Source organism: Harmonia axyridis, chromosome 4 (genome assembly GCF_914767665.1).
Source record: "Harmonia axyridis chromosome 4, icHarAxyr1.1, whole genome shotgun sequence".
Lineage (NCBI taxonomy): Eukaryota > Metazoa > Arthropoda > Insecta > Coleoptera > Coccinellidae > Harmonia > Harmonia axyridis.
The window spans coordinates 26,293,212-26,311,201 of record NC_059504.1 but is presented as its reverse complement, the minus strand read 5'-3'; the positions used below and the strand labels follow the sequence as shown (position 1 = coordinate 26,311,201).

Sequence of the window (17,990 nt, the reverse complement as noted above, 5' to 3'; positions counted from 1 at the left end):
TGAAAAACTGAAAGAACATGAATAAAAATAAAGTTCTCAGAAATAAATTTTGAATTTGAGATCATTCAAGTGGACTATTCAGTGGCTGTTTCAATCAGAACATCAATCTTTGTAATATTTTGAAATTGCAACAGAAATATCAGTCGTTTCGTTCATTTTATTTATTGAATAGAATAGATATAATTTTGCTACATTTTATACAATATTCAATTCCATCCTGAAATTGATCCCTAGATGTAACCTATGTAAACGAAAAATTACTACTCGCTAGATCTTTCATTTCTCTATAAGATGAACCTACATTTATTACATTCACGCATCCAGAAATTCAATTCAAATATCGAAAATGACGAAAGTGTGTTTGACCGTGGTGGAATGAATGGTGCCCGTGAAGCTGGCCGGCCGGGAGCTAACCTTACCGGCGTTTCTCGCCGATAAATCAGATTCCGAGTCTCAAATTAAATTAATAATGACTGAAATCTAAATCTTAGGTACGTATTCTTGCTGAAGTCTCAATAAACATTGAAAATCTTTCAGAAGATTCTCTCTAGATCCACGCATCTGCGTTCCGACCGTTGGTACACGATATGATACGATTAATTGACAAATTACCGCGTCTTCAAAAATTCCAGTAGAGTAACATGGAATGAAGCGTGCAAAATCGTTGCACACACCTCTCACCAGGAAAAAGAAAAAAAAATTTTTTTCTTTATGTATGAATATCTCAAAAATAAAAAAACTCGATGGCATCAGATCAAGCACAGCACGTCAAAAGAAAACATACTCCGACTTGTCAACTGGAGCAAATGATAATAGTTATAATTAGTGTGGTTTATTACAAGGGAAAATTCCGCAAACGTACCATGTCTAACCCAAAACCTATCGAATGCAACTAATTTGAAATATGAAATGCCAAATATTATGATCAATTGCTGAAGGCAAGTAAAAATATATAGAACAAATAGTCAACCAAATTTAGAAACGATCTGAGCACTAAGGAAAAAGAAATGAGGGAAAAAGTGAAACAGACTTCAGTTGCCTAATCCGGTAATGAAAAGGTAAGGTAAAATCGATATTTATCGACCACGAAAAAATTCGATAACATTCGACAGAGTAGGTAAAAGATAATTAACGCCGTCTGTGAAAAATCAGCCATAAATGACTCAAAATAGTCAAATAATGTGTACAAATATGTTCTGTACTGTGTACTGACGTGTATATGAATCAACTGAGCTCAAGAATTCACTTCCCTACCTCCCTCTCTATTGAAGTGATATAACTGAAAGTTCACAGCAACGTTATGTTGGGCGCCAGCAAGTATATAACTTGCAACGATAACGATAAGATAAATGAAAATTGAAGGAAAAATAAGGAAACGGGATATTGCAACAGTACACAGAAAATAAGAAAAAACTGAATCTTTACAGACCCAAAATCATAAAAATCTCCAAAGTATACTCTCAGTTACGCCAAAATTAATTTGCTCTGCATATCTAAAAGACACTTCAGTCAGATTAACAACAACTTCAAAGGTAAATATATGTAGTATCCATACTACAACGATAAGATAAATAGTAGCCACCATAAACTAATAGTGGTACAACGATAAGCGATAATAGTAGCCTCGCTACAAAGATACGATAATAGTAGCCACGCTACAAAGATACGATAATAGTAGCTATGCTACAAAGATACGATAATAGTAGCTATGCTACAACGATAAAAGATAATAATTGTCAGAAAATAGATAAAATAAATAAATAATAAATATAAAAAGAAAAACATATAATCTGTGCATCTGGAACAAATTTAGGAAGTAAAGGTTAAAGGCAAAAGAGAATTAACTTTGTTTACCAAAACTGCGTGTGTGACCCTACTGTCCGAACGAAAACCATCAAAATCGCGCGGGTAATTTAAAAATTACATGCTTTATCTGATTGTGGAACATTCTCCCCTATGGAGAACAATTATCGAAAATTACAGCGAATATTTCCCTCCTGTCAAAAATTCTATGTATCTGGAGAACAATTATCGAAAATTACAGCGATAATTGCATTGTAGGAAGCGAAACTGCACTGCGATAATTGTTCTGTTCATAGATGCATAGTTTCTATGCATCTTACACAGATCGAATCTATGGCAATTCCATTCTACATCAGTTTGACAAGTAATGTAACAGTTCATTCGGGAAATATTCCTCCGAATTACACTCGTGCATCAAAATGATCAGATAATTTCGCATTCCAGCGTGTTTTCTTTGAAAAACTGCTATTCATTCGGTCATTTTCATTTTTGGAGAAAGAGCCCGACACCGAAGGTGGAGGGCTCTTTCTCCAAAAATGAACTCATGCAGTTTTTATGACAACACGCTGTCATGCAAAATTATCGGTAATTTTGATGCACTTGTGCAATTACTTACGATAATTGCATTGTAGGAAGCGAAACAGCACTGCGATAATTGTTCTGTTCATAGATGCACAGTTTCTATGCATCTTACACAGTTCGAATCTATGGCAATTCCATTCTAAATCAGTTTGACAGGTAATGTAACGGTTTATTCGGGAAATATTCCCCCGAATTACACTCGTGCATCAAAATGACCGCATAATTTCGCATTCCAGCGTGTTTTCTTTGAAAAACTGCATTCGGTCATTTTCATTTTTGGAGAAAGAGCCCGACACCGAAGGTGGAGGGCTCTTTCTCCAAAAATGAACTCATGCAGTTTTTATGACAACACGCTGTCATGCAAAATTATCGGTAATTTTGATGCACTTGTGCAATTACTTACGAAAACAATGCTGTAAGGAGTTCATTACAGCACTGTTTTTAGTATTGTAATGAACTCATTACGATACTGAAATAGAGAAAATTTTTAACGGGCATATTCACCGAACTCCTAGTCAGATTTTGCTCTGAACTTAACTGCAGGATACGAACATACCATAAAAAAGGATATTTCGTTCGAGATTTATCATGTTTATGGGTGAGTCGAACCTTCTTATTTGAGACCATATCCGGCTCAAAATTCAAGAAATACACACTTAACGAAAGCTTTCAGCACTGAGCGCTCAAAAATATGATAATCTGAAATATTTGAATAAGTTAGAATTATTTTCATAATCGATAATTTAGAAAATAAAGATGCTGGTAATTTTCAATTTTATTGCAAAAGCTCAAAAATCATATTTTTGGAATGTTATATCACTCATGAAAAATCTTAAAAATTGATTAAAATATATACAACTATGACTTTTCACTATATATATAAATGAACATTTCTAAAGCAAATCTAATCATATTCAAGCAAATACATGATAAATAATGAAAAATCTAAAAAATAATATTTGTAAAAAACTGTTGTCAATGCAAATTGAAATATTGTTCTATTAATCTATCAAATCTTATGCTTGTCAGTTTATGATTGCCTTATGATACCAGCAAAAATATAAAAAATAAAGTAGGTACCACAGTACAATTTTTCATCATACAATTGCAAATCTGATCACTGAGCGCTCAAAGATCCTAAAATGAAAAGAAAGCGGTTTTTTGAACGGTTAGAAATTACCTAACCTCTAAAACCTCTGTTTTGACAGTTCTCATGACATGTGGAAAGGTAATCGAGGGTATTGTTATAAAGCAAGGAAAAAGAATAAGGATATGCCCTCAGAAGAAGTGCTAACCGCAGACACGTGTTTTGGGCTTTCGGCCCTTATCAGTATGGTGAAAAAGTGTTGGATGAGCAACACTTGAAAGAAAACAACAAACGAAGTCCACAACAGAAGTCAGCCGTCCATTTGTGGTTTCCGCAGGAAGACCCAATGTTTTTGGGCAACAACCAACATCACCACGTGGGAAGCTATAGCTACCTGCGTGAAAACCCTAATCCTGGTAATAATAAAACCATATTATCTAGTCCTGGTAATAATATTACCATATTATTACCAGGAGTAGGGTTTTCACGGAGGTACCTATATCCCACGTGGTGATGTTGGTTGTTGCCCAAAAACATTGGGTCTTCCTGCGGAAACCACAAATGGACGGCTGGCTTCTGTTGTGGACTCCGTTTGTTTGTTGTTTTCTTTCAAGTGTTGCTCATCCAACACTTTTTCACCGTACTGATGAGGGCCGAAAGCCTGAAACACGTGTCTACGGTTAGCACTTCTCCTAAGGGCATGTCCTTAGTTCTCACAACGTGTTGAGCTTAGTGAGCGTAATTCAAAGTCGCTCAGAAAAATGGCGTCCGCTCACCAAACATGTTGAATATGCACTCAGTGATCAGATTCGTTCAGAGAAAATTCTTACAACTGTTGTGTCCGCTGAACCCAGCCAATAACTACTAAATGGAATTAATTATATCGGTAATTTTAAGGAAATGGGAAATTTGAAACAATATGAAAAAACTCAAATCTATGGAGTTTTCCAAAGTTCATACTACATATAAGTTACAGAAAAAAAAAAATTCGAAATGAACTTCAAATATGTGCTAAGAATATGCAATCATATAGATTAGATATAATCATATGTAGATGTAATAAAATATTTCCAATAATATCTGATTCATTCATTATATAAATAGAACATAGCAGTAGGAAAAAAAGATATTTTAAGAAATGAGTAGTAATGATGATAAATCACCTCTTTCATATCTTTGAAAAAAAAATTATGACTAGTATTAATTACATTCCTAATGAAAAAAAAATAGAATATTGCAATATTGAATGGAAGGAATAGAATTTTTTGTAGAAATATTTAAGAGGTTAGAAATTACTCCTAGAAACTTAAAACATATTACATATGATCTCAGATTGTTAATCCAAGCAATTTCATATTGATATCTAGTATTGAAAAAAATTATTAATTTTATTATTTACAAGAATTTAAGGAAAATATAAGATAATTTTGATTCATAATAGTAATGAATTGAAATTTTGCAATATTCTATGCAAAAAAAGATAGTTACCGACACTGTAAAGTGGTAGAAGGGAAATCGATTATATATAAAGGGAAATGTACACATTTTGAAAAACATTTATAAAAATTATTGACTTTCGTAAGTAACAAAATACTTCTTTCTTTCCTGTTTCATTCTTTTATTAAAAATTATATAAATTTTTTAGGTCCACCGAATTAATACTTAACCTACAAATATAATAAAACCAAAGTTATATTGCCAATTAGCAGAACTTAATTTACTGATGTTGCTAGATCATGAGAGAATAGCAACACTTCTTCTTGATGGTATACCTCCATTAGAAATATTATCCAAACTAGACCATTTCTTCAAACCATTTTTTAAAGCTTCTGCTGTATACTTATCCTCCATTACTCTAGACATTGCCTCTAATTTTTGAGCACGGTCCTTGCTTAAAGGTTCACTTGGAAATGTTAAGTCATTTGCCTCAGCCAATGTACGAAGGTCAAAATAGTATTTGGCATAGACACAAGATGATACATTAATATTAAACTGTAAAAGCTCTAAAAATTGACGTTCTAATTCATTCATATCTTCTACTGTTATTTCTTTTAAGATCTGGCAATAATCTACATTCCATACTGCTTGATCATCCCATACTTTAGAAGCTAATAGAATTGCACCTAAAAAAATTAACAATCATAGTGGAATTTACCTAATTTGGAATTATCTAATTTGTCTAAAGCCAAAAACTTTTTATCATCCAATAATTAATTGAGTTTTTCAAATGAATGGCATAATTGAAAGGTGGAAAACTACACAACATAAAATGAATGATAAAATTTGTTTGGATATAAGGAGTACATATCTAAAAATATTTCTTTACAGTTATGAACAAACAGGGTAAGTTTTGCAACTAATGTTAGTTATTTCTACCAACCTAGATAAATGAAGTGAAAACATAATAAAATTGAGAACTTGCATAACTATTCAATAATACAGTAAATAAGAAACTAAACTCACCTAATACAATTCTTTTCCAATTAGAAGGTTGTATATCAAGTTCAGCATAAGTTAACAGTCTCTCTAAATAAACCAATGTAATAATGGCACATTCGGCAGTAAGCTGCGCTGCATTAAACAGAACTCGAACAAACTTATATATTTGACGATGTTCAGGATTATGCTTATCATAATCATCACTAACCCCATCTCTAGTCAATGGATGCAGTTTTTCATCAAATATATCTATTGTTCGATCTGAATCTCTATTTTTTATATGATAATAAATGGCAAATCCTACACACTTGACAGTATTCTTCAAATTTGGCTGAGAAACTGTGCTATCATCTAAATATATTGTAGAACATGAACTACTCTTCTTGAGGGGTCTTAAATCAGCAATTTGATGTTGACTCTTCCTTCTTATCATTCCATTTTCTATTGCAGTTTTTGAACGTTCCATGAAAATAGTTTTTGCTGTGGGATCTTGAGAAGGATCAGCATCTCCATCATCACCTTCACGCTCACTTATATGTTGTAAATTTGAAACACTTAGTTCTCCCTCTGCTAGAGTGTGATCTATTGGAATTATTACCCTGTGACTAGCTTGAGGACTTGTATAAGAACAACAACTTGTTTTATTTCCCATCCTAAATTCTTGGCAATATTAACTTTGAATTCATTATGGGTTAAATTGAAGTTAATCAGAGTATAGAGTCATAGGCATACATTATCTCACTTTTTTGTTTGCGTATATGTAATTGATGGTATAAATAACATATCAGAGCCATAAAACACAGCAAATTGCAGCACACCCACTTCAATTTAAGGTATAAACCTGCTTCAACATTCAACAAGAGGGAAATTAAATAAATTGGGCATTTTTAAGCAAAAATTTTACATATTTACTCTAATGGTATTTTTTGTTAACGTGCTGACGAGTTATAAATAATTTGAATGAATGTTTTTTTCTGATGCAAATAGAGCTAATCAAGAATTTATGATAAAAAAAAACAAATTCAGACATTGACTTTGACTGACGGGATACAGTAGTTAGGAGCACAGATAACAGATTAGAATAGATCGGACCATAGATAATCGGACACTGACTTTCTATGATGGAAAACACTGTTTTTTGATCCCTCATACGGCTGTTGCATTAGTTACTGTGATGTTACAGTTACAGCACTCTGTATCTGTATCTGTGTATTACAGAAACCTATATTGACAACATAGTGAAGCTCCACTTCCCGCGAAATTCAAATTAGTTCAATCATTAGCATTATAGGAATTGATAAATAAATTGCAAAATTTTTCAATGAATATATATATATATATATATATACATATATTTCCCACGAAAAAAAAAAAATATATATATATATATATATATATATATATAATACATCGAAAAAGAATAACAAATATCTACATTCTCATCTTCCATAACAGAAAGTTACAAGGTTGAATTTATAAGCAAAAATATATGTAAAGTAAATGTATATAAGCGTCCAGGTCAATATTGGTTCCAAAAAACTCGGCAATTCTTCTGGATGTGATACTGATGGTATTGGTTGTATGTTATTTTTGGAAGTTGATGGTCGATTCAAATTATCATTAAAAACTTAGGGGACACCTTCAGAAAAATTAAGCAAGGTCCAATTTATCAATACAAATTTTCTTTTCTTCCATTTCCCTCTTCAGTTCACTGCTGCTAGCAGAACCTAGGGTTTTTTTTTTTAACGTGAATCCAGAAATTTGGTATTGGGTTTAAACGTGAGCCTAATTAAACCATAAGGTTTAATCAGATTTTCCATACGAAATAGATTAGCTTAGTTGTTCTGCTAGCTTAACGTTAAGCTACCAGAACATCGAGAACCCGCGATTTCTCGAAAATTCAGGATTAAAAAAATTTTTGAATAGGGTAATAAATTAGCCTGAAATGAGCCTAAAATAAAAAATTGGAAAGTGGTTCTGCTAGCTTAACGGGGGTAAAAATGATTTTCCCAGTGCCATCTACATGACAATATATGTTAGTCCGGTATAAAATGAAACACACTGTTTAAATATAGAGGCCTGCAAGAGTCTTTCCTGAATAGACCTCGACACGATTGTCCTCAAGCCAATCCAATATGTGGGATCAATTTCTGGACCACAAAATTTGCTCAACACCAGAGCAACCACCTCAAGCTATAATTCTGTGATTTATATAGACTTGAAAAGTAAAGCATTTCGAAAACACCTTGATCAACAGCTCTCTCAAAGAATACAGGACCGTTATTAGTTTCTGTCTGAGGCATGGTTAAAGTTCACCCCAATTTAAGCTCCTGTCCAATGTGACAAGAAACTTAGAGCTGGTCAATATTGGTACGGTATGACCCAGCAGTTGGAATGGTTTTTTAGAAGCAGAAAAAATCATGCTGTCAATTTTTGTGGAGTTCATGTTCAGAAAGTTTTTTAGACATAGATATCAGTTCATTAGGTGCTTTTCTGATTGTATCAGAAATTAATTGTTTCAATTTGATTCTTTGATTTTTAATCTTTAAATTTCATATATCCAACTCTGTGCATGGTCAAAGGGCATTAGCAATAACAACCAAGTTTTAGTAACAATTTACAGACATAGCTTCGTAGTTCCAGATAAAAGCTCTGGATTGCAGATAGCCGTTAATTTAAAACATTTCAAATTTTTCGTTGTTTCGTAATTCGCTAAGTGTATTTCAATAATAGTTTTCGAACAAATATATATAACCAAATTCCCAATGATACCTTTCAGTGTTTGGGTACAAATACAAAATATTTTAAAATAATACAAACAATTATCGGATTCTCTCTTTATTCATGTAACAAACAAATCTTATTAAAACAAACTTTGGCACAACTACGCAACATATAAACTTTTTTGGTTTTGTAACAATTATCAAACAAAAAGTCAACTGCAACAAAATAAAGAAGGTAGAAATAGATGCATCTAAATAAAAGGCATATTTTAACAAAATGCATAAAAATAAATGAATTATACTGAAGAATAAATTTTCAGATTAGAATAAAGCAGTATTTGATATTAATGACAAAATGATGTTAAACCATCGAGTGTTACTTAGGTGAAAGGTTAAGTAAATATTTGGTTTACTCAGAATTGAATGCCATAGAAGAAAGCGAACCAGTTTGTAAAACATAAGAGTCTGCCATTCATATGACGAAATTAATTTGTTTTGTTCAAACAATAAAGTCAATAAATACTATTTGTTAGGAAAACTGCCAGAAAATATGGCGAAAATTTTCAAGAGTATATTTATAAATCAGTTGGTTCCAATTTGCTTACTTAGGTATTGACATTCCTTTCTCTGAAATTTATGATAATAACTGTGATATTATCCAAAGAACCTCTGTTGAATGATTGTAAAGTCAAACTCTTGGCTCCAAAATCAGGTTCATGAAGTCTTTCTTTTATGAAAGAAACAGCTTCATCATTTGTAAATGTATCCCACAATCCATCTGATGCTAAAATCACAAACATTGGTTTATGATCTTTCAATTCAAATGTTAAAATGTCTGGATCAGCTATCACAAATTTTTTATCTTTCAATGGGTAATCACCAAGAGCTCTAGAAGTGGCTAAAATGCCTGCTACCCTCCAAACACCATTGAATGTAACAAATCCACCTGCTTCTTTGATTCTTTTACGTTCCCTCATCTGTTGTGGTTTATGATCAAATGACAGAGGAATTGCATTACCACGACAGTCACACATAACACCTCTAGAATCACCTACATTTCCTACAATTAACTTACTGCCCTCTAAAACAGCTATCAAAGCTGTTGTTCCAGCTACATCAAAGTTCTTCTTAGCTGCCTCGAGTAAAGAATGATCAGCTGATAATACTTCATCAGTGATAAGCTTGCCATAGTTCACATTTCCATTCTTATCAAAATAGTCTGTAGCTTCCACCTTCTTTAAAGTGGAAATTTTTGAAGTTTTAACTTCTCTTGATATAGGCCTGCTGATATTATTAAGCTTATTCAGTAACTCTGGGTCTGTTATTTCTTTTTCTATTGATTTATCACATTCATCTGTTGTTGAAGTAGTCTTTTTGAAACTTTTCTTTCTATCTACTAAGATTGGTATTCTTGGCTTATCATTATTTTTTTCATCTTCTTTAATGGATGGTTCATCATTTTTTATTTGTTTTTTACCAGATATAAGGTCTTTTATTTCGACCACTTTATCAAACAGACTCTGTACGAGTTTCTCTTTTGCATAATTAGCAGCAAACTCACCTCCATGACCATCGAATACTGCAAATAATCCCACTCCAGTATTATTGATGTTATCATTGATAACAAATCGGTCCTCCATTTTTGGTCTTCGTCCTTGGATAGCAAATGCAGCGATATGTCCTATTTTCATCTGCCAACTTTTTTCAGCATCTCCATTGCCAAAGAAGCTAAGTTTATCTGCTTTGCTCCTTCCATTTTTATTGATAGTGTACTGCAATCTGCCTAATAAATTACGACTCCATATGTCTACAGCTTGCATATAAAGAAAAATCAACAACATTACAGTGCCACAAATAATAATTTCAGGTTTGAGCATGTACATTCTAAGCATTCGCCAAACGTTGTTAGAGTATGTTATGGGGGAATAATTTAATGGGAAACCCCATATAATTTTTGACATTATTTTCATATGTGATACATATGTCTGGTACAAAATTTTATCTTCTAGTTCATCTTCCATTGCAAAGCGATATAATTATTGTTTTGGACGAACCATTTTTTAGTGTTACTCGGATTTACTTTCACAGATATCGTTCGGTTCGGCGTATGAGTGGGTAATTTTGTCAATTCCAACTCTTGGTGATATTCTTTGATTTCCTAAAAGTTCTAAAAGTCATTTCAGGCAGAGATTCCTACAAATAAATTACCTTTCTAGAATATCCATTCAGAAATGCAATAAATTGCTCTATTGAAAATAATTTAAAGATATATTGTTCTTTTTTATATTTCTCGTTAATAATGTTATGACAATTGCGCTAGATTACCCAACTGTTTCCCATCCCCTTATTTGACAATAAACTGACAATTCGATTGACGTAAATGTCAGTAAGTAAAAACGGAGAAATAAGAATATGACATTCTGACACTTCACAAAGTACCTAGTTGTGCCTCCAAAAATTTTTTCCGAAGTGGTAAACATTCTTGAAAAATAAGAACCAGTACTATTTTGAATAAATACATATGAAAAAACGGGATTTTTCCAATCTCCGTAAATGTTTGGTGTTGTTAGAACAAGGAGTTAATTACATAGGTTGAATACAAATTCTAGTCGGATAGTTTGGATAAGTGAATGAAATGAACATTTTCCATAGGACATTTCGTTATGTGAATAAGTTGTGAATTAAAATATGAGTGAACGTAGGTTTGCAAGGGGTCTAAATAAACCAGGCACAGCTGCTCAACTTAGGGAAACCGTATCTCAAGTCGTCAGGGAAAGCACAGTGCAGGTATGTCTGAATTAATTAATATGAATGAGATACCTAGTACTTATGTTCTCTGAGTTACTACATACATTTAAAACAGACACAAACCATATTTTTTCGAGGATATAATTTTAAATTACATAATTGAAACTAATTTGTATAAACAATTTACTCTTACATTTCCTATATATTTAAAGTGCGTCTCAGGGCTACTTTCAATTTGTAGTTTCAAATCCGGAAATAGAAAACTATTTTTAAATTTTCAATTGAAGGCACTCTTTCGACGGTATTGGTTCATATTCTGCTTAATACAATAATTTTATGTTCTCTACTATGTCCTCTTTGCTATTCAGGAATATAATTAATGATTGGTATATAGTGTTTACTTGTATATACCATTATTTAGGTATATTTTTCACTTTTGCAGAAGTAAATAATATCTGGTATGAATGTTGAGATATTTTTTATTGGTATCACATCCCATACCATCCCTACTCATTTTTCAATGAAATTATCATTTTCACGACCATAATTTTTTACAACTTATGTTTCTGATATGGATGAGTGAAATCTAATATCGAATTGAAAATATATCAGTTAGATCCCTGTAAACATTCTTAACATTTTCTCGGAATGGGCCACATTTCATTTTTTCAGTTCATATTTTTTATAATATAATTTGAATTATAGAAATATTAAAGGTTTTCTTATTTATTTCATTTTATTCTTTATTATTTTATCATAATACAGAAAGGTTTTCTGATTGATATTTCTACATGCCAACTAATAACAAAATTTAAATAAGTAGGTATGATGATTCTTACTTTGGACTTTTTTTTATCTTTCTAAATTATGTTTTGCTATGATATTATGGTTAATTTTTTCTACAATAGATTTTCGACAACTTGTTGCATACCTAATTAACAGCAAACATATTTATAGGAAATGAAATCGATTAATTGAACCATTCGAAAATAGTGAAAATACATAAGATTGTGTTACATTTTTGTGAAACATTTCCAATGAAATGACTACACCAATGTGTAGTCAAAAAAAAAACAGATGCGATGATGAGAACTGTAACCTGTATAAGAAACTTTTCGAATTCGCAAAAAAAAGAATTCCGAAAGTTTCTTCACAATCTACACCTACATAGGTACCATGAAGTAGTATGTAGTACTTCAATACTTCATACTTCTGTAGAAACAGAAACCGGTGTGAATTTAGCAGACCGTTTCCAGCATACTGTTTGACGGAAACACCCGAAGGCGTTGACCAGTGGCGTGCGGCAAAAAAACGATTCACTAGATCGGATAGACATTTAGGAAGTGGGTTCCGTTGTTCCGTATAGTATTCAGAGTATCCGTTGGAGGAAATATAGATTTTCTATAGATCTCGGGATATTTTGGCAACGTTTTTATTCAAATTATCATCTGTCTAACTTGAAAAAATTCATATCTACGGAAGTACGCGTCGGAGCATAATCATATTTGGAATGTAGATTACTATCAGCGATGTGAATAAACTGTGAAAAAATCATTGACATCCCTAGGGATCCAGGGGTAGTTTTTCCAACCCTTATATTTCGAAAATTCGTATCTCCGAAAGTACGCTTCGGAGCATAACCATATTTGGAATGTAGATTACTATAAGCGATGTGAATAAACTGTAAAAAAATCATTGACTTCCCTTGGGATCCAGGGGTAGTTTTTTCAACCCTTATATTTCGAAAATTCGTATCTCCGAAAGTACGCTTCGGAGCATAACCATATTTAGAATGTAGATTACTATTAGCGATGTGAATAAACTGTGAAAAAATGATTGACTTCCCTAGGGATCCAGGGCTATGGTTATGCTCCGATGCATACTTTCGGAGATACGAATTTTCGACGTATAAGGGTTGAAAAAACTACCCCTGGATCCCAAGAGAAGTCAATCATCTTCTCACAGTTTATTCACATCGCTAATAGTAATCTACCTCGAAATCTACATTCCAAATATGGTTATGCTCCGAAGCGTATTTCCGAAGATACGAATTTTCGAAGTTTAAGGGTTGAAAAATCTACCCCTGAATCCCTGGGGAAGTCAATCATTTTTTCACAGTTTATTCAAATCGCTAATAGTAATCTACATTCTAAATATGGTTATGCTCCGAAGCGTACTTTCGGAGATACGAATTCTCGAAGTTTAACGGTTGAAAAAACTACCCCTGTATCCCAAGGGAAGTCAATCATCTTTTCACAGTTCATTCACATCGCTAATAGTAATCTACATTACTACATTCCAAATATGGTTATGCTCCGACACGTACTTCCGTAGATATAAATTTTTCAAGTTGGACAGATGGTAATTTGAATAAAAACGTTGCTAAAATATCCCGAGGTCTATAGAAACTCAATATTTCCTCCAACGGATACTCTGAATACTATACGGAACAACGTAACCCACTTCCTAAATTGATATCCGATCTAGTGAATATTTCCATAATAAATCGTTTTTACTGGTTACGCCTTCGGGTGTTTCCGTCAAACAGTCTGCTGGAAACGGTCTGCTAAATTCACACCGGTTATATCTCATGTTGGATTTTGGAACATGAAAGTTGAGCCTCTCCAAAGGGTATGGACTATCAACACTACCGTGAACTAACTTGTACAGAAAGATGAGAGCCTGCAAATCCCGCTGATCAGGCATAGAGATAGCATTGAACCTAATCAAGAGCACAGCATGGTCAGTACCTCTCGGGGGATAGACACCTTCCTCTCTATATGAGAGAAATGTATAAAATCTACGCTGAACCGACTCCAAACGCTGACTATGACTGGAATATATATGCTGCCATATAATAGAGGCATACTCGAGCTTAGTTTCTCACCAGCGTATTAAATAAGAGAACAAGTGTTCTGGAATTCTGGAAATGTCTTGCATTACGAATTATAAAGCCATACAACTTAGAGGCAGCACTCAGTAGGTTTTTTATGTGAGGAACAAATGACATATGACCATCAAACAGAACTCCCAGGTACCTAACACTACTTACTCTCAACAACTGTACATTTCCCACAGAATAATCAAACATAATGGGGTCCTTTTTTCTTGTAGAAGAAATGATATTGCACTTAAAAAAATTCAACCTCAGACGATTATCCTCACCCCATTTTAATAATTCTATTAACGCCCTTTGTAATCTGAAGCAGTCCTGCACACAAGTCACCCTGAGAAAAAGCTTGAAATCATCCGCAAACAGCAGCCTCATCACATCAACCACACAAATCAAATCATTGACAAACAGCAAAAATAGAAGTGGGCCAAGATTAGAGCCCTGGGGTACACCAGACTCAGACAAATACTCGAAAGAACGAAAACCCTCAACAAAAACAAACTGCCTGCGACGCGACATATAGGACCTAAGAAGACATATCAACCGCCTACTGAACCCATACCTATTCTCTAACTTCCTCAGCAAAATCTGGTGATCGACTCTATCGAAGGCCTTCTAAAAATTCGTGTAGATGACACTTGACCGGAATCATCCAAACTTTCAAATAGAAATTGGGAAAACGTAGCCAAATTTGTAACACATGATTTCCCAGGCATAAAACCATGCTGCTCCTGGCTTATCTGGTTTTTGACATATGGAAATATTTTGTTGTACATAATTATTTTTAGGATCTTGGAGAAATTTGACAACAAGGCTATTGGCCGATAATTTTTGATCGTGGCTTTATCTCCAGTCTTCAAAAGAGGTATTATCTTTGCCACCTTCCAGTGCGACGGATACACAGAAAAATTCACAATCATATTGAAAAGCACCGCCAAAGTTTTCGCCAACCTACCAATAGTATCCTTCACAAAAAAACTAGGAATACCATCCGGTCCTGCTGTCTGTCCACATTTCAGCTTTCTGCTGGCATTTATAACATCGGCCAGTTATGTTGTCAAGAGTTACACAAGAAGCAACCAACTGGGGATCATCTGATGGACTTCTGACGGCTTGAGACACCTCAAATACCGAACTAAAATATTCGGCGAATGCATTCACAACTCCCTGTGTACCCTCATCTCAAATCATCTCGCATCTAAGCTGGCAGCCTAGAGGTACCCTGTTTGGACTGTATAAACTTCCAGAAATTCTTTGGATCCTCGTGAATTCTCTGCTCCGATTCCTGACAGAAACCATGATAGGTTGCATACATCTTCGATTTCACAATACTGCGCAAGGATCTGTATTTTCTATAATAGAAATCAGTATTGATTTTTTATAATTTTTGGAATGCCCTTTCTTTCAAGCGAATATGATTGATTATATCAGGCGTGAACCATAATGAGAACTGACGCTTTTTAATAAGCTTTCGAGTTACACATTCATCAAAAATATTATGATTTTGGGGGTATTTTTCCACTAAAAAATTCATAACTTTTTTAGATGGAGTAGTACTGTGTTCTGCTTTTAGTATGTGATAAACAGAAAAAAAAAACTGAATCAAATGACATACCCCACATAGTTTGTCAGGCCTCGGGGAGGGGGGTAAATACGATTTTGGGGGTATTTTCTAGATAAATATTCGTTACTTTTTTGTTTGAAAGAGTACCGTGTTCTGCTTTTAGTATGTGGTAAACAGAAAAAAACAGAATCCAATAACATACTCCATATAGTTTGTCAGGCCTCGGAAGGGGGGAAAATGCGGTTTTGGGATATTTTTTAGATAAAAATTCATAACATTTTTGTTTGAAAGAGCACCGTGTTCTGCTTTTAGTATGTGGTAAACAGAAAAAAACAGAATCCAATGACATACTCCATAATAAACTTATTATTATTATATAGTTTGTCAGGCCTCGGGAGGGGGGGAAATCCGGTTTTGGGGGTATTTTTTAGATAAAAATTCATAACATTTTTGTTTGAAAAAGTACCGTGTTCTGCTTTTAGTATAAGGTAAACAGAGAAAAACAGAATCCGATGACATACCTCAAATAGTTTGTCAGGCCTCGGGGAGGGGGAAAATGCGGTTTTGGGGGTATTTTCTAGATAAAAATTCATAATTTTTTTGTTTGGAACAGTACCGTGTTCTGCTTTTAGTATGTGGTAAACAGAGGAAAACTGAATCAAATGGCATACCCCACATGGTTTGTCAGGCCTCAGGGAGGGGGAAACTGCGATTTTCGGGGTATTTTCTAGTAAAGAATTCATGACTTTTTCGATTGAAGAAGTACCGCTCTCTGCTTTCAGTTTTAAGATTGAAAGATTGAAATAGCTCGAAATATATGTTTGAATTTTTTTAATGGATATTCAGGAGGGAAAATACCTCTAAATTCGCATTTATTCCCTCCCCGAGTGTTCACAAACTATATGAACTATGTCATTTGATTCAGTTTTCATCTGTTCACCACATACCTAAAACAGGATACGATACTCCTTCATTCAAAAAAGTTATGGATTTTTATCGCGAAAATACCCCCAAAATCGCAATTTCTCCCCTTTCCGAGGCCTGACAAGTTCTATGGAGTATGTCATTTGATTCAATTTTCCTCTGTTTACCACATTCTAAAAGCAGAACACGGTACTCCGTCATTCGAAAAAGTTACCGATTTTTATCGCGAAAATACCCCCAAAATCGAAAATTCTCCCCTTCCCGAGGCCTGACAAACTATATGGAGTATGCCATTAGATTCAATTTTCTTCTGTTTACCACATACTTAAAACACAACACGGTACTCCTTCATTTAAAAAAGTTATGGATTTTTATCTAGAAAATATCCCCAAAATCGAAATTTCCCCCCTCCCCGAGGCCTGACAAACTATGTGCGGTATGTCATTCGATTCAGTTCTTGTCTGTTTACCACATACTAAAAGCAGAACACAGTACTACACCATTTAAAAGAGTAATGAATTTTTTAGTGGAAAAATACCCCCAAAATCGCAGTCTCCCCCCTCCCGAGGCCTGACAAACTATATGCAGTATGTTATTGGATTCTGTTTTTTTCTGTTTACCACATACTAAAAGCAGATAGATAGATAGATAGATAATTCATTGATGCTCCTCCACAAAAATTCATTGTATTGCACACGTCACAGGATTCGATAAAAAATACTTAGAAATGGTATAAATCATTTCTCATCATTGTCAGAATATAAAAATAGTAGAGATAACTTAATAAAGTTATACAATTCTTAAATGATACAGAGTATCATTGTCAAAATATAAAGGCATTACTCAATAAAGTGATAACTTTGAAATTGTATAGAGCATTTCTCATCAATGTCAGAATATAAAAATAGTAGGAATAACTCAATAAAGTTATACAATTCTTATATGATACAGAGTATCATTGTCAAAATATAAAATATAAATGCATTACTCAATAAAGTAATACGACTATGAATGATATAAAATACCATTCCTCATTATAAACATTACAACACAAAGAATAAATTAATTTAAAAGAGATTCAAATTCAAACTACTGGACAAGAACTCTTGGACACTCCAGAACGCATGCTGCCGCAAAAATTCACCGACAATTTGCTTATACTTTTTGAGACTGAGCCTTTTCATCTCTTCAGGTATCTTATTAAAAAGTTAATGTGAAATAAAATTA

General features: G+C 33.5%; 3 protein-coding genes across 4 annotated transcripts in view; 1 reads left to right on the top strand and 2 right to left on the bottom strand.

Moving 5' to 3' along the window:
• Positions 1–3,148: 3,148 nt before the first annotated feature.
• On the bottom strand, positions 3,149–6,975 carry LOC123677949 (cyclin-Y-like protein 1-B). The gene is made up of 2 exons (XM_045614690.1): positions 5,936–6,975; positions 3,149–5,595 (listed from the first exon to the last, which is right to left on the bottom strand). The coding sequence occupies exons 1-2, from the start codon at positions 6,561–6,563 to the stop codon at positions 5,207–5,209; spliced, it is 1,017 nt and encodes a 338-aa protein (XP_045470646.1). The 5' UTR covers positions 6,564–6,975; the 3' UTR covers positions 3,149–5,206.
• Positions 6,976–8,733: 1,758 nt separating this feature from the next.
• Positions 8,734–11,002, bottom strand: LOC123677947 (protein phosphatase 1L). 2 transcript variants are annotated; one of them, XM_045614687.1, is made up of 2 exons: positions 10,843–11,002; positions 8,734–10,792 (listed from the first exon to the last, which is right to left on the bottom strand). In XM_045614687.1, the coding sequence occupies exon 2, from the start codon at positions 10,653–10,655 to the stop codon at positions 9,240–9,242; it is 1,416 nt and encodes a 471-aa protein (XP_045470643.1). In that variant the 5' UTR covers positions 10,656–10,792; positions 10,843–11,002; the 3' UTR covers positions 8,734–9,239. The 2 variants fall into 2 exon arrangements, with proteins under 2 accessions (XP_045470643.1, XP_045470644.1); XM_045614688.1 differs by having other exon boundaries at positions 8,734–10,801; positions 10,843–10,999.
• A 31-nt stretch (positions 11,003–11,033) lies between these two features.
• Positions 11,034–17,990, top strand: part of LOC123677946 (dedicator of cytokinesis protein 9) — an 81,454-nt gene continuing 74,497 nt past the window's right edge. The window contains exon 1 of the mRNA XM_045614683.1: positions 11,034–11,421. Within this exon, the coding sequence (XP_045470639.1) occupies positions 11,323–11,421 (99 nt within the window). The 5' untranslated portion in view covers positions 11,034–11,322. The remainder of the gene's footprint in view (positions 11,422–17,990) is intronic.

Coding starts and splice junctions, on each gene's coding strand:
- LOC123677949 (XM_045614690.1), bottom strand. CDS start 6,563: ATGGGAAATAAAACAAGTTGTTGTTCTTATACAAGTCCTCAAGCTAGT. Junction 5,596..5,935: donor TTGGAAAAGAATTGTATTAG/GTGAGTTTAGTT, acceptor TAATTTTTTTAG/GTGCAATTCTATTAGCTTCT.
- LOC123677947 (XM_045614687.1), bottom strand. CDS start 10,655: ATGGAAGATGAACTAGAAGATAAAATTTTGTACCAGACATATGTATCA.